This window comes from Entelurus aequoreus, linkage group LG27 (genome assembly GCF_033978785.1).
Source record: "Entelurus aequoreus isolate RoL-2023_Sb linkage group LG27, RoL_Eaeq_v1.1, whole genome shotgun sequence".
Lineage (NCBI taxonomy): Eukaryota > Metazoa > Chordata > Actinopteri > Syngnathiformes > Syngnathidae > Entelurus > Entelurus aequoreus.
Window position 1 is genome coordinate 22897768 of NC_084757.1, and position 16658 is coordinate 22914425.

Below are 16658 nucleotides of genomic sequence, written 5' to 3' on the forward strand. Positions count from 1 at the left end.
GGCGGGGCTCTCCCTTAGAGATAGGGTGAGAAGCTCTGCCATCAAAGTAAAGCCGCTGCTCCTCCACATCGAGAGGAGCCAGATGAGGTGGTTCGGGCATCTGGTCAGGATGCCACCCGAGCGCCTCCCTAGGGAGGTGTTCGGGGCACATCCGACCGGTAGGAGGCCACGGGGAAGACCCAGGACACGTTGGGAAGACTATGTCTCCCGGCTGGCCTGGGAACGCCTCGGGATCCCCCGGGAGGAGCTGGATGAAGTGGCTGGGGAGAGGGAAGTCTGGGTTCCCCTCCTTAAGCTGCTGCCCCCGCGACCCGACCTCGGATAAGCGGAAGAAGATGGATGGATGGATGAAACTCAGCATTGTATTGCCTTTAAAATGACTTGCTAAATTAGTCAAAAACAACAATAGATCATTTTGAACAACAACTTTTATATAGTCAATAATTATAATAATTCACAAGCAAAACTTTGTTAATCAACTGCCAGTTGCGAATAAATAATATTTAAAATCTTTAGAAATGCAATGTGGTTTAAAGAGAGAAACATGTTAAAGATACTCTTTTATGTGATCTTGAATCAAACGAGGTCAGTGAACGCCTCATCCGACTGAAGTACCTTTTTTCTCTCTCTGATACGCCTAGAAATAGACCGTCTGGTACACGTCAGTGCTTCCCTTTCTTTGTGTATGACAAACGGAACATTATTTGCCAACGTGGACCTCGTCAAATGTCGATGAAGTAGGACTCGTGTTTGAAACTGATGAGGAAGTAGGGGTAGATCTGACAGCTGTCAGAGACGATAAATTCGTCGGGAATAATTGTAAAGCAGGCGTCGTAGCGGCTATGCAAAATATCCGGGCCCACGATCTTCTTCCCTACCAGGACTTTTGCTAAGAACATGTGGCGGACCCCATCAGGCTCCCCCGGAGTCGTGTACCGATGGGACGTTTCGGCTGAGGCGGCAAAAAAGGAGCAGTTACCGTACATATGCTTGCTTGGGTCGAAGTTGTTCTGGCAGATGTCATTGACGGCCTTTTGTTTAGTGCCGTGGAAGAGATGGCGCTCCAAAGGTTCCTGGCAGCTGCCGTGCTTTTTCTGCATGGACACCTTTTTCCTGCGAGCGCAAAACAATCCCCATCTTTAGAACATCGTGGCACAGTTTACCATGGAACTGATCCAAAATGTTGTACCAAACTGAGGTAAGTCCAATAAGTACAGTCTGACCTTTGATACTTGTCCCAGTGCAGGGCATTCTGGACCATATGGATGCTGACAATGTCCACCATGATCTCATGCAGACCCTCATTGAAGACTTTCTGGACAGTCTTGAAGGCCCTTGAACAGGCCGGAACATTCACCAGGTTCATGTCCTGTTTTGAGTCTGAAAACCACACTGGAGGGTACCAGGAGGTGAAGTCCTCCAGAGGGTCCACACTAAAGTTGGGCTGAAGGAAAGGCTGGGCAGGCTCTGTCCTGGAGGAGGTGAAGCAAAGTGAGTCACGGCCAAAAACTTGATAAACGGGGTTACCAACTTCAAGTAAGGGTGCATAGACTCAGGCGAGTGGTAAACTGCTACACAGCGGACATCCCTCTGGTAGCCGGTCTTTACATTGATTTGGGTCATGTTGGTAAAGTCCACCTTGTACTTCTTGGCATCGATGATTAAAGAACAGTGTGGTTCCTTCTGGCTAATCTTTTTAAGGAGAAAGTCAGACTGGTCCTGCAACACATTCACAAACAAAAGTTCCCGACTCCACGCCTGAGAGATCTTCATGACACTTGGCGGGACAAATGGACCTGGGTGTACTCCTTCCAATGTAAGATGTCCCTCCAGTAGATGCGCCACTTGGCGGGGAAGTACGGGTGACTCTCCGAGTTGCTCAGGCGTCTGACGCTGCTGTACGTGGACGAGCAGGATATCTTCATGGTGTCGAAATGCACTCTGTGGAGCCTTTTCCTATTGAGCAGAGACCAGATGAAACCAAGCAGAGGCGAGTGAACCCCCTCAACGCCCCCCAACACCGTTTCCAAACCACCTTCCCCGTCCACTCACCCGTCATGGAGGTAGTAGGTAGTGTCCCGGTCCACTTTGCAGTACTTACGCTCCAGGAGAACTTGGGCAGAAGATTGCACATCCACCCAGGTCAGCGTCTTGAGGCACCACAGCTGCCAGTGGAATGGCAAGGCCGTGTGATGCTTTGGACACGACGTCCCCTCGGGGCACTTCCCCAGCAGGAAACTGTCGCAGATCTCCACGTCGTTCAAGCTCTTTGTGTGGAACAAAGGCGGCTGTGCGGGGGACTCGGAGGTTATCTGGGCGGCTGGCGATGGAGACGCTTGGCCATCTGGGGGCGCCTGACCAGGAGGGGCAGGCTGAAGCACGTTATCCGAGATGCTGAGTAACGCGCAGGTCTTGTGGGTCGAGCCATGTTTCACAACCTTGGGCGAGGTCATGCTGATGGGGGGCTGCTGGGTGAAGCTGCTGGTCTTCTGGGTCAAGTGGATGCTGACTTGGAAGGGGTTGGTTAGTCAGGCTTCAGAAGAGTACAACAGAATACAATGATTTGCAAATCCTTTTCAACTTAGGTTCAATTGAATAGACTGCAAAGACAAGCTATTTAACGTTCAAACTGAGAAACTTTTTTTTTTTTTGCAAATAATCACTAACTTAGAATTTAATGGCAGCAACACATTGCAAAAAAGTTGGCACAGGGGCATTTTTACCACTGTGTTACATGGCCGTTCCTTTTAACAACACTCAGTAAACGTTTGGGAACTGAAGAATTTTTGAAGCTTTTCTGGTGGAATTATTTCCCATTCTTGCTTGATGTACAGCTTAAGTTGTTCAACAGTCCGGGGTCTCCGTTGTCGTATTTTAGGCTTCATGTTGCGCCACACATTTTCAATGGGAGACAGGTCTGGACTACAGGCAGGCCAGTCTAGTACACGCACTCTTTTACTATGAAGCCACGTTGTTGTAACACGTGGCTTGGCATTGTCTTGCTGAAATAAGCAGGGGCGTCCATGATAACGTTGCTTGGATGGCGACATATGTTGCTCCAAAACATGTATGTACCTTTCAGCATTAATGGTGCCTTCACAGATGTGTAAGTTACCCATGCCTTGGGCACTAATACACCCCCATACCATCAGAGATGCTGGCTTTTCAACTTTGCGCCTACAACAATCTGGATAGTTCTTTTCCTCTTTGTTCCGGAGGACACAACGTTTCCAAAAACAATTTGAAATGTGCACTTGTCAGATCTCAGAACACTTTTCCACTTTGCATCAGTTCATCTTAGATGAGCTCGGGCCCAGGCTGTTTTGCCACTTGTGCCAGCTTATTTGAAACTTGTTGCAGGCATCAAATTCCAAATGAGCTAGAATTTGCAAAAAATAACGGTTTTCAGTTTGAACGTTAAGTATTTTGTCTTTGCAGGCTATTCAATTGAATATGAGTTGAGTTGAGTTGAGTTTGAGTTTATTTCGAACATGCAAGCATACAACATGACACATCACAATTTCCAGTTTCTCTTTTCAACATGTTCAAAAAGGAGTAGGAAGAAGCAGAGCTTATTTAATCCTACCCCTTTTCTTTACATAACAATTGCAAAACTTTTTGTTCACTTCCTGTTCACAATTTTTTCACAATAAACTCCATAAGTAATCACAATAAAAATAAATAAATAAATAATAGTAAGAATTTAATAATAATAATTGGTGAAGTAAGTCATATTTCATATGATGAGATAAGTAAGATTACTTTAAGAATGAATGCATGGATGGATGAAATAAATTGAGAATGTTTGTCATGGTTCTTCTTCTTTGTACTTTGTAAACACTTTAAGTTTGAAGAGTTTCTTGAAGTGTATCATATTAGTACATTGTTTGATTGCTTTGCTTAATCCATTCCATGATTTAATTCCACATACTGATATACTGAAGGTCTTAAGTGTTGTACGTGCGTACAAATGTTTTAAATTACGTTTTTCTCTAAGATTATATTTGTCCTCTTTTTTTGAGAAGAATTGTTGTATATTCTTGGGTAGCAGGTTATAGTTTGCTTTGTGCATAATTTTAGCTGTTTGCAAATTCACTATGTCGTGGAGTTTCAGTATTTTTGATTCAATAAATAAAGGGTTTGTATGTTCTCTATATCCAACATTATGTATTATTCTAACTGATCTTTTTTGTAACACCGTTAATGAATGAAGTGTACTTTTGTAATTATTTCCCCATATTTCTACACAGTAGCTCAGATATGGTAACACTAGTGAGCAGTAGAGAATATGAAGGGATTTTTGGTCTAGAACATGTTTTGCTTTATTCATTATTGACGTGTTTCTTGCAACTTTATGTTGTATATTTTTAACGTGAGATTTCCAGTTCAATTTATCATCAATCATTATACCTAGAAATTTGGTTTCGTTTACTCTTTCAATGTCTATTCCGTCTATTTGTATTTGTGTTTGACTTTCTCTTCTACTGTTACCAAATAGCATTATTTTAGTTTTACTAAGATTCAAACCATCTTTTTAATTTGTTAATTTCTTCTGTTATTATTTGTATTATCTCCTGTGTGTTCTCTCCTTAACAAAACGCTGTAGTATCATCCGCAAATAATACTAACTTTAAATCTTTTGTAACTTTACAAATGTCATTTATATAGAGATTGAATAATTTAGGTCCTAGTATTGATCCCTGAGGTACACCACAGGATATATTTAGCGTTGTAGACGTGTGTTCGCCTAGCTTCACGTATTGTTTCCTGTTCGTTAGATAACTTCTTATCCAGTTTAAGACTAACCCTCTGATGCCATATCGTTCTAGTTTTTTGATTAAAATATTGTGATTAATTGTGTCAAATGCTTTAGTTAGATCCATAAAAACCACTGCCGCACATTTTTTACTATCCATTGCATTGCAATATAGGTTGAAAGGAATTTGAGAATCATTGTATTTTGTTTTTATTTACGATTTACACAACGTGCCAACTTCACTGGTTTTGGGTTTTGTAAATTCAGACTTTTTTTTCTCTTCAATCCACTTAGCTTTTAGAAGTATAGTCTAGTCAAAGCAAACACCCCTTATCCCCAAAATGACATAATTTACTCAACTTTGATTAATAAATTAAAGTTTATAGTTAAGAACCTTACCTTCTCGGCTCCTGAACGTTGACTGCAGGGACAATGTGGACTGCAAAGAGAAAGTTCCTCAAGGACGATGTCAGGATGGTAATGATGATGAAAGACGGGTGGATTATTTTCATGTCTTTAATGCTTTGTAAAAGCTTGGTTTTTTTACCTTTGTATTATTTGACTCGCTGTTCAAAGTATGGATTTTAAAAAAAAAGACAATTAAAAGTAAAATCAGTTCAACTTTGTATTGTGCATAATATTGTCTTTTTTGATAAGTACAATACCAATGACTAAAATCTAGCATTGTGCATTTTAGTTATAACAAAAATATGAAGTTTATATTATATTAAATCAATCTATGTATTATAAGCAACCTGGCATTTTTAATCAACATTTTTTTCAATTCCAACTTTATTTTACTTACTATTGATACAATCCAAATTGTTTTATGGGAATACTCTGCATATTTTTCAAATTGTATTTACAAATAATTGTGTATTTTCCCATTTTAAATATAAATACAAAATTTAATTTTCACTCAGCAAATCAGACACAAAACACTTGAGTATATATTTTTTTTAACTAATACTCATAATAAATAAATAAATGATAAATGGGTTATACTTGTATAGCGCTTTTCTACCTTCAAGGTACTCAAAGCGCTCTGACAGTATTTCCACATTTACCCATTCACACACACATTCACACACTGATGGCGGGAGCTGCCATGCAAGGCGCTAACCAGCAGCCATCAGAGGCAAAGGGTGAAGTGTCTTGCCCAAGGACACAACGGATGTGACTAGGAAGGTAGAAGGTGGGAATTAAACCCCAGTAACCAGCAACACTCCGATTGCTGGCACAGCCACTCTACCAACTTAGCCACGTCCCATAATTGTGGCCATAACTACCATTATGGTCATGTCATCTTTTAAATGACAAAAAGATGATACTGCAAATATACTCTGTAAAGGACAGGGATTCTCAAACTGTGCTACGCTGCTCCCAGTCTGTGGAACGCTCTCCCTGACCACCTGAAGGCACCACAGACTGTGGATGCTTTTAAAAAAGGCTTAAAAGCCCTTCTTTTTAAAAAAGCCTTTTTTTTAGATATATGCATACTAGTTACAGCTATTTGGTTGTTCTAGTTTTTATTTTGTATTTATTTCTTTATTATCGTTTTATTTTTTTTTAATTTAAAAAAAAAGTTTTTTAATTTAATTGTATATATATATATTTTTTTTTTAATACACTGTAGCACTTTGAGATGTTTACTCAATATAAAATGCTTTTTACAAATAAAATCTATTATTATTATTATTATTATTATTATCATTATTACGCTTACCACCAGTGGTACGCGGGCTCCTTCAAGTGGTACGCCAAAGATTCACTTGAATAAACTACTGTGTTTAATTTTAATATATTCAAAAACTGTGTGTAATGTTGCAATGGACAATTTTAAAATAAAGTTGTTAAATAAAACAGCGGCCTTTTTTAATGAAATAGTTAGGCCTACTATGCTACTGCATTTTAATTTTGGTCATTCTGGTGGTACTTGGTGATAAAAGTTTGAAAACTATTAGTAATAAATCGGAAAGTCACTTTGCTTTTAACACATCTGAGGTCTGCTCAGCTGTTTTTTTCTCTATTTTTCTAAAGTTGCAGTGCCCTCCTATGCAATAAATCTCAGTAAAAAAAATGTATTTGTACATTTTCAGAATGCGCTTGTTCTATTTTTAAACAAAGAAAACAATCTGAAGTTGGCTTTTTTTTTTTAAAGTTATCATGCCGTGATTTTACCAGTCCTGGGAGTAGATTTTTCTCCATGTGGCCCCCCAACTAAAATGAGTTTGACCCCCCTGCTTTACATAATAGGAGCTCTGTTGACTGTATTATTCATACACATACCAAGTTTGCATAATACATTACCATTATTTTATGGTTAAAACCACATTTATAAAGAATAATTCTATGAGTTGGGAAATTGTGTTAGATGTAAATATAAACGGAATACAATGATTTGCAAATCATTTTCAACCCATATTCAATCGAATGCACTACAAAGACAACATATTTGATGTTCAAACTCATGAACTATATTTTTTTTTTGCAAATAATCATTAACTTTAGAATTTGATACCATCAACACGTGACAAATAAGTTGGGAAAGGTGGCAATAAATACTGATAAAGTTGAGGAATGCTCATCAAACACTTATTTGGAAAATCCCACAGGTGAACAGGCAAATTGGGAACAGGTGGGTGCCATGATTGGGTATAAAAGTAGATTCCATGAAATGCTCAGTCATTCACAAACAAGGATGGGGCGAGGGTCACCACTTTGTCAACAAATGGCGTGAGCAAATTGTTGAACAGTTTAAGAAAAACCTTTCTCAACCAGCTATTGCAAGGAATTTAGGGATTTCACCATCTACGCTCCGTAATATCATCAAAGGGTTCAGAGAATCTGGAGAAATCACTGCACGTGAGCAGCTAAGCCCGTGACCTTCGATCCCTCAGGCTGTACTGCATCAACAAGCGACATCAGTGTGTAAAGGATATCACCAAATGGGCTCAGGAACACTTCAGAAACAACACTGTCAGTAACTACAGTTGGTTGCTACATCTGTAAGTGCAAGTTAAAACTCTCCTATGCAAGGCAAAAACCGTTTATCAACAACACCCAGAAACGCTGTCGGCTTCGCTGGGCCTGAGCTCATCTAAGATGGACTAATACAAAGTGGAAAAGTGTTCTGTGGTCTGACGAGTCCACATTTCAAATTGTTTTTGGAAACTGTGGCCGTCGTGTCCTCCCGACCAAAGAGGAAAAGAACCTTCCGGATTGTTATAGGCGCAAAGTTGAAAAGCCAGCATGTGTGATGGTATGGGGGTGTATTAGTGCCCAAGACATGGGTAACTTACACATCTGTGAAGGCGCCATTAATGCTGAAAGGTACATACAGGTTTTGGAGCAACATATGTTGCCATCCAAGCAACGTTACCATGGATGCCCCTGCTTATTTCAGCAAGACAATGCCAAGCCACGCGTTACATCAACGTGGCTTCATAGTAAAAGAGTGCGGGTACTAGACTGGCCTGCCTGTAGTCCAGACCTGTCTCCCATTGAAAATGTGTGGCGCATTATGAAGCCTAAAATAGCACAACGGAGATCCCCAGACTGTTGAACATTGGTCTCTTCAGTTCCCAAACGTTTACTGAGTGTTGTTAAAAGGAAAGGCCATGTAACAGTGGTGAACATGCCCTTTCCCAACTACTTTGGCACGTGTTGCAGCCATGAATTTCTAAGTTAATTTTTATTTGCAAAAAAAAAAAAAAGTTTATGAATTTGAACATCAAATATCTTGTCTTTGTAGTGCATTCAATTGAATATGGGTTGAAAAGGATTTGCAAATCATTCTATTCCGTTTATATTTACATCTAACACAATTTCCAAACTCATATGGAAACGGGGTTTGTATACAGAAAACAATGTGAAATACATTTGAATGATGAAATGTAGAAATGAACATTTAACATCAGTTACCTTTATGAAGGCATCCTCGTTCATCCATGCAGACTGGACACTGGCCGAGGGTGGAGTTGGCTCTCTTGGTTGCTTTGTTGGGTCAGCTCCTGTCTCTGGCCATGCTTCCCCCACCCCAGCAGACGATGGCGTGGAACACCGCAGAGGCCACCTCAGTCTGTATGTTTTTATTTTTTATTTTTGTAGCTGTATGTGTAATGGCTGGTTGCATCAGCTCTGGTCTTTTAATGTCTTTAGTGTCCTTTGTTTTCTTTGATGTTTGATGTTACCCTCTTACACACATGCTTATGTGTGCTATGGCTATGAGTTTTTTCCCCTTGGCCTCAGTCCAGACCCCCTCTTCAGGAGCCCATGCTGAGACAGAATATTTGAACAAATCAAACTCTGCATTGTATTGCCTTTAAAATGACTTGCTAATTTAGTCAAAAACAACAATAGATCATTTTGAACAACAACTTTTATATAGTCAAAAATGAATGAATGAAATAAGTTGAAATATGAATGAAATAAGTTTATTTCGGTCATATAATCAACCATCAACCATTAACCATTTTGTGTGACCAGTTTAACAGTACAGATTATACATATATAACAATCATACACATTTACACACAAAAAGAAAAGAAAAGGAGTAGGCTGAAGCCAAGGCTTATATATGCCTATCCTATACCTTCACTGAAAATAAGATTACCTGGAACATCAATGTTAAAAAGAAAAAAAAATCAATGGGATGAAAGTAATCGTTGCTATATTTTATAATTTTCAATTATTTCACCTTTCAATGTTTTCTTAAACCTTAACAAAGAAGTACATGTCTTCAACTCATCACTGAGCTTGTTCCACCATTTAACTCCTAAAACTGAAATACATTTGTATTTTATATTCGTTCTTGCTTTACCTATTTCAAAAATCAATATCCCCCGTAAATTATAGTTTTCTCCTCTTAATTGAAATAACCTAAGAATACAAGCTGGAAGGCTGTCGTTCTTTACTAGAAACATCATTTCCATTGATTTTAAAAACACAATATCTGAACATTTTAACACATTAGAACTTGTAAATAATGGATTGGTATGTTCATAGTAGCACGCTTTGTGTATTATTCTAATGACCCTTTTTTGAAGTTTAATTATTGGGTCTACGTTTGTTTTATAAACATTTCCCCAAACTTCAACACAATATGTTAAATATGGAAAAATAAAAGAATAATATAACATATGCAGACATTTCTTATTCAGCATGTGTTTTACTTTATAAAGAATAGCAATGGATTTGGATATGTTTCCCTTTATATATTCAATATGCGGTTTCCAACATAATTTATGATCAATTATTATTTCCAAAAATTTAGTTTCATATACTTTATCGATTTCCACTACATTTAATTTTTATTTTGCTTCACAATTTGTCCTTGCACCACTAAACACCATAAATGTAGTTTTCTTATCATTTAATGATAACTTATTAATATCAAACCATTTTTTTAGCTGAATCAACTCAACCTCTATTATCCTCAACACTTCCTTCAAGTCTTCTCCTGAACAATATACATTTGTATCATCTGCAAACATAATAAATTTCAATTTATTAGACACTGAACAAATATTATTTAAATATAGTATAAATAACTTAGGTCCCAATACTGAGCCTTGTGGAACCCCACAAGTTACTCTTCTTGGCTGTGATTTAGTCTTATTAATTTCCACATATTGAGATCTATTACTTAAATAACTACTTAACCACTGTTGTGAAACACCTCTTATGCCATAGTTTTCCAATTTTTGCAGAAGGAATGATCGATTGTGTCAAAAGCTTTACATAAGTCAATAAATACTCCAACGGTGTGTTGCTTTTTTCTATTGCTGTAGCTACATTTTCTACAAAGTCCTTCACTGCTAGGGATGTAGATCGATTACTCCTGAAGCCATACTGATGGTCATTCAGTAGCTCATGTTTGTCAATGAACTTATCAAGTCTATTTACAAATAATTTCTCAAGAATTTTTGCAAATTGAGGTAGTAGAGATATAATTTGAGACCATGTGTTTATCACCATTTTTATAAATCGGAATAACTTTAGCAATTTTCATTTTGTCAGGAAAAGTTCCAGTTGATAAAGATTTATTACATATATAAGTAAAAGGCTTCAGGACACAATCCACCTCTTCTTTAACAAGTGACATATCCACGTTGTTACCATCGACAGATTTTTTGTTTTTAAACTTTCTGACCACTTCTAGCACATCACTTTCACAAACTCCGCCAAGAAACATTGAATTTTCAATGTCAGATACACACTTTAACTTTTTCTCATCATTCATATTAAAATTAATATTTTTTGCCAAATTTGGGCCAACATTCACAAAAAACTTACTGAATTCCTCAGCTATTTCTTCTATATTTTCAATAATTGAGTTGTCATCTTTTACCAGATAAGCTGTAAAATCCTTTTTGCTAGATTTTTTAATCATAGTATTAAGCACATTCCAGGTTTCAATTATATTATTTTTATGTTTAATTATAATCATTCACAAGCAAAACTTTGTTAATCAAGTGCCAGTTGCGAATAAATAATGTTTAAAATCTTAAGAAATGCAATGTGGTTTAAAGAGACAAACATGTTAAAGATACTCTTTTATGTGATCTTGAATCAAACGAGGTCAGTGAACGCCTCATCCGACTGAAGTACCTTTTTTCTCTCTCTGGTACGCCTAGAAAAAGACCGTCTGGTACATGTCAGTGCTTCACTTTCTTTGTGGATGACAAACGGAACATTATTTGCCAACGTGGATCGCGTCAAATGTCGATGAAGTAGGGCACGTCTTTGAAACTGATGAGGAAGTAGGGGTAGATCTGACAGCTTTCAGAGACGATAAACTCGTCGGGCATATATGTTTTGTTAACGCAGGCGTCGTAGCGGTTTTGCAAAATATTCGGGTCCAAGATCTTCTTCCCCACCAGGACTTTTGCTAAGAACATGTGGCGGACCCCATCAGGCATCCCCGAAGTCGTGTACCGATGGGACGTTTCAGTTGAGGCGGCAAAGTAGGTGCCGTCACCGCCTATGGCCTTGCACGGGTCGAAGTTGTTCTGGCAGATGTCATTGACGGCCTTTTGATTAGTGCCGTGGAAGAGATGGCGCTCCAAAGGTTCCTGGCAGCTGCCATGCTTTTTCTGCATGGACACCTTTTTCCTGCGAGCGCAAAACAATCCCCATCTTTAGAACATCGCGGCACAGCTTACCCTGGAACTGATCCAAAATGTTGTACCAAACTGAGGTAAGTCCAATAAGTACAGTCTGACCTTTGATACTTGTCCCAGTGCAGGGCATTCTGGACCATATGGATGCTGACAATGTCCACCATGTGCTCATGCAGACCCTCATTGAAGACTTTCTGGACAGTCTTGAAGGCCCTTGAACAGGCTGGTACATTCACCAGGTTCATGTCCTGTTTTGAGTCTAAAGACCACACTGGAGGGTACCAGGAGGTGAAGTCCTCCAGAGGGTCCACACTAAAGTTGGGCTGAAGGAAAGGCTGGGCAGGCTCTGTCCTGGAGGAGGTGAAGCAAAGTGAGTCACGGCCAAGAACTTGATAAACGGGGTTACCAACTTCAAGTAAGGGTGCATAGACTCAGGCGAGCGGTAAACTGCTACGCAGCGGACATCCCTCTGGTAGCCGGTCTTGACATTGATTTGGGTCATGTTGGTAAAGTCCACCTTGTACTTCTTGGCATCGATGATTAAAGAACAGTGTGGTTCCTTCTGGCTAATCTTCCTAAGGAGAAAGTCAGACTGGTCCTGCAACACATTCACAAACAAAAGTTCCCGACTCCACGCCTGAGAGATCTTCATGACACTTGGCGGGACAAATGGACCTGAGTGTACTCCTTCCAATATGAGAGGTCCCTCCAGTAGATGCGCCACTTGGCGGGGAAGTACGGGTGACTCTCAGAGTTGCTCAGGCGTCTGACGCTGCTGTACGTGGACGAGCAGGATATCTTCATGGTGTCAAAATGCACTCTGTGGAGCCTTTTCCTATAGAGCAGAGACCAGATGAAACCAAGCAGAGGCGAGTGAACCCCCTCAACGCCCCCCAACACCGTTTCCAACCCCCTTCCCCGTCCACTCACCCGTCATGGAGGCAGACAGTGTCCCGGTCCACTTTGCAGTACTTACGCTCCAGGAGAACTTGGGCAGAAGATTGCACATCCACCCAGGTCAGCGTCTTGAGGCACCACAGCTGCCAGTGGAATGGCAAGGCCGTGTGATGCTTTGGACACGACGTCCCCTCGGGGCACTTCCCCAGCAGGAAACTGTCGCAGATCTCCACGTCGTTCAAGCTCTTTGTGTGGAACAAAGGCGGCTGTGCGGGGGACTCGGAGGTGATCTGGGCGGCTGGCGATGGAGACGCTTGGCCATCTGGGGGCGCCTGACCAGGAGGGGCAGGCTGAAGCACGTTATCCGAGATGCTGAGTAACATGCAGGTCTTGTGGGTCGAGCCATGTTTCACAACCATGGGCGAGGTCATGCTGATGGGGGGCTGCTGGGTGAAGCTGCTGGTCTTCTGGGTCAAGTGGATGCTGACTTGGAAGGGGTTGGTTAGTCTGGCATCAGAAGAGTACAACAGAATACAATGATTTGCAAATCCTTTTCAACTTATATTCAATTGAATAGACTGCAAAGACAAGCTATTTAACGTTCGAACTGAGAAACTTTTTTTTTTTTTGCAAATAATCACTAACTTAGAATTTAATGTTAGCAACACATTGCAAAAAAGTTGGCACAGGGGCATTTTTACCACTGTGTTACATGGCCTTTCCTTTTAACAACACTCAGTAAACGTTTGGGAACTGAAGAGACCAATTTTTGAAGCTTTTCTGGTGGAATTATTTCCCATTCTTGCTTGATGTACAGCTTAAGTTGTTCAACAGTCCGTTGTGGTATTTTAGGCTTCATGTTGCGCCACACATTTTCAATGGGAGACAGGTCTGGACTACAGGCAGGCCAGTCTAGTACCCGCACTCTTTTACTATGAAGTCACTTTGTTGTAACACGTGGCTTGGCATTGTCTTGCTGAAATAAACATAACCATGATAACGTTGCTTGGATGGCGACATATGTTGCTCCAAAACCTGTATGTACCTTTCAGCATTAATGGTGCCTTCACAGATGTGTAAGTTACCCATGCCTTGGGCACTAATACACCCCCATACCATCACAGATGCTGGCTTTTGAACTTTGTACCTATAACAATCCGGATGGTTCTTTTCCTCTTTGTTCCGGAGGACACAACATTTCCAAAAACAATTTGAAATGTGCACTTGTCAGATCTTAGAACACTTTTCCACTTTGCATCAGTCCATCTTAGATGAGCTCGGGCCCAGGCTGTTTTGCCACTTGTGCCAGCTTTTTTGAAACTTGTTGCAGGCATCAAATTCCAAATGAGCTAGTATTTGCAAAAAATAACGGTGTTCAGTTTGAACGTTAAGTATTTTGTCTTTGCAGGCTATTCAATTGAATATGAGTTGAAAGGAATTTGAGAATCATTGTATTTTGTTTTTATTTACAATTTACACAACGTGCCAACTTCACTGGTTTTGTGTTTTGTAAATTCAGACTTTTTTTTCTCTTCAATCCACTTAGCTTTTAGAAGTCTAGTCTAGTCAAAGTAAACACCCCTTAGCCCCAAAATGACGTAATTTACTTGACTTTGATTAATAAATTAAAGTTTATAGTTAAGAAACTTACCTTCTCGGCTCCTGAACGTTGACTGCAGGGACAATGTGGACTGCAAAGAGAAAGTTCCTCAAGGACGATGTCAGGATGGTAATGATGATGAAAGACAGGTAGATTTGTTTCATGTCTTTAATGCTTTGTAAAAGCTTGTTTTTTTTACCTTTGTATTATTTGACTCGCTGTTCAAAGTATGGATTTAAAAAAATAAAAAAAATAAAAGTAAAATCAGTTCAACTTTGTATTGTGCATAATAATTATTTTTTTGATAAGTACAATACCAATGACTAAAACCTAGCATTGTGCATTTTAGTTATAACAAAAATATGAAGTTTATATTATATTAAATCAATCTATGTATTATAAGCAACCTGGCATTTTTAATTAAAATTGTTTTCAATTCCAACTTTATTTTACTTACTATAGATACAATCCAAATTGTTTTATGGGAATCTTCTGCATATTTTTCAAATTGTATTTACAAATAATTGTGTATTTTACCATTTTAAATATAAATACACATTTTTTATTATAACTTGGCAAATCAGACACAAAACATTTAAAGAGTTTTTTTTTTTTTTTTAACTAATACTCATAACCGTGGCCATAACTACCATTATGGTCATGTCATCTTTTAAATGACAAAAAGATGATACTGCAAATATACTCTGTGTAGGAAAGGGATTCTCAAACTGTGCTCCGCCGCTCCCAGTCTGTGGAACGCTCTCCCTGACCACCTCAGGGTACCACAGACCGTGGATGCTTTTAATAAAGGCTTAAAAGCCCTTCTTTTTAAAAAAGCCTTTTTTTTAGATATATGCATAGTAGTTATAGCTATTTGGCTGTTCTAGTTTTTATTTGTATTTATTTCTTTATTATCTTTGTATTTGTTTTATTTAAAAAGAAAATGTTTTAATTTTATTTTATTTTTTTTTATTTTTTTTAATACACTGTAGCACTTTGAGATTGTTAACTCAATATAAAGTGCTTTTTACAAATAAAATCTATTATTATTATTATTACGTGTACCACCAGTGGTACGCGGGCTCCTTCAAGTGGTACGCCAAAGAATCATTTGAATAAACTACGGTGTTTAACTTTAATATATTCAAAAACTGTGTGTAATGTTGCAATGGACAATTTAAAAATAAAATTGTTAAATAAAACAGCGGCCTTTTTTAATGAAATAGTTAGGCCTACTATGCTACTGCATTTTAATGTTGGTCATTATGGTGGTACTTGGTGATAAATGTTTGAAAACTATTAGTAATAAATCGGAAAGTCACTTTGCTTTTAACACAGCTGAGGTCTGCTCAGCTGTTTTTTCTCTATTTTTCTAAAGTTGCAGTGCCCTCCTATGCATTAAATCTCGGTGAAAAAAAAAAACATTATTATTTGTACATTTTTAGAATGTGCTTGTTCTGTTTTTATACAAAGAAAACAATCTGAAGTTGGCTTTTTTTTTTTTAAGTTATCGTGCCGTGATTTTACCAGTCCTGGGAGTAGATTTTTCTCCATGTGGCCCCCCAACTAAAATGAGTTTGACCCCCCTGCTTTACATAATAGGAGCTCTGTTGACTGTATTATTCATACACATACCAAGTTTGCATAATACATTACCATTATTTTATGGTTAAAACCACATTTATAAAGAATAATTATTGTTTTACATGCAGAAAACAATGTGAAATACATTTGAATGATGAAATGTAGAAATTAACATTCAACATCAGTTACCTTTATGAAGGCATCCTCGTTTATCCATGCAGACTGGACACTGGCCGAGGGTGGAGTTGGCTCTCTTGGTTGCTTTGTTGGGTCAGCTCCTGTCTCTGGCCATGCTCCCCCCACCCCAGCAGGTAATGGCGTGGAACACCGCCTCAGTCTGTATGTTTTTTATTTTTGTAGCTGTAGGTGAAATGGCTGGTTGCATCAGCTCTGCTCTATTAATGTCTTTAGTGTCCTTTGATGTTTGATGTTACCCTCTTACATACATGCTTATGTGTGCTATGGCTATGAGTTTTTTCCCCTTGGCCTCAGTCTGGACCCCCTCTTCAGGAGCCCATGCTGGGACAGAATATTTGAACAAATCAAACTCAGCATTGTATTGCCTTTAAAATTACTTACTAAATTAGTCAAAAACAACAATCGATCATTTTGAACAACAACTTTTATATAGTCAATAATTATAATCATTCACAAGCAAAACTTTGTTAATCAAGTGCCAGTTGCGAATATATAATAT

General features: G+C 38.8%; 2 protein-coding genes across 4 annotated transcripts; both read right to left on the reverse strand.

Annotated features, from left to right (window-relative positions):
* Positions 1-404: 404 nt before the first annotated feature.
* Positions 405-8746, reverse strand: LOC133644146 (protein mono-ADP-ribosyltransferase TIPARP-like). 3 transcript variants are annotated; one of them, XM_062038474.1, is made up of 7 exons: positions 8681-8746; positions 5156-5195; positions 2053-2509; positions 1797-1956; positions 1532-1719; positions 1224-1472; positions 405-1113 (listed from the first exon to the last, which is right to left on the reverse strand). In XM_062038474.1, the coding sequence occupies exons 1-7, from the start codon at positions 8702-8704 to the stop codon at positions 723-725; spliced, it is 1509 nt and encodes a 502-aa protein (XP_061894458.1). In that variant the 5' UTR covers positions 8705-8746; the 3' UTR covers positions 405-722. The 3 variants fall into 3 exon arrangements, with proteins under 3 accessions (XP_061894458.1, XP_061894459.1, XP_061894460.1); XM_062038475.1 differs by having other exon boundaries at positions 2053-2505; positions 8681-8723; XM_062038476.1 differs by lacking the exon at positions 8681-8746 and having other exon boundaries at positions 408-1113; positions 2053-2533.
* A 373-nt stretch (positions 8747-9119) lies between these two features.
* On the reverse strand, positions 9120-16198 carry LOC133644145 (protein mono-ADP-ribosyltransferase TIPARP-like). Its single transcript, XM_062038473.1, has 7 exons — positions 16151-16198; positions 14429-14468; positions 12811-13284; positions 12556-12715; positions 12291-12478; positions 11983-12231; positions 9120-11872 (listed from the first exon to the last, which is right to left on the reverse strand). Exons 1-7 carry the CDS (start codon positions 16176-16178, stop codon positions 11476-11478), a joined length of 1536 nt encoding a protein of 511 aa, XP_061894457.1. The 5' UTR covers positions 16179-16198; the 3' UTR covers positions 9120-11475.
* Between the last annotated feature and the right edge of the window lie 460 nt (positions 16199-16658).

Bases quoted from the DNA above. Each gene is read 5' to 3' on its own strand.
- LOC133644146 (XM_062038474.1), bottom strand. From the start codon at position 8,704: ATGAACGAGGATGCCTTCATAAAG. The intron at 5,196-8,680 runs GTAACTGATGTT...TTCTCTTTGCAG, and splicing joins ACGAGGATGCCTTCATAAAG to TCCACATTGTCCCTGCAGTC. The intron at 1,720-1,796 runs GTCCATTTGTCC...AATGTGTTGCAG, and splicing joins ATTGGAAGGAGTACACCCAG to GACCAGTCTGACTTTCTCCT.
- LOC133644145 (XM_062038473.1), bottom strand. From the start codon at position 16,178: ATGGATAAACGAGGATGCCTTCATAAAG. The intron at 12,479-12,555 runs GTCCATTTGTCC...AATGTGTTGCAG, and splicing joins ATTGGAAGGAGTACACTCAG to GACCAGTCTGACTTTCTCCT. The intron at 12,232-12,290 runs GTTGGTAACCCC...CACCTCCTCCAG, and splicing joins TCTATGCACCCTTACTTGAA to GACAGAGCCTGCCCAGCCTT.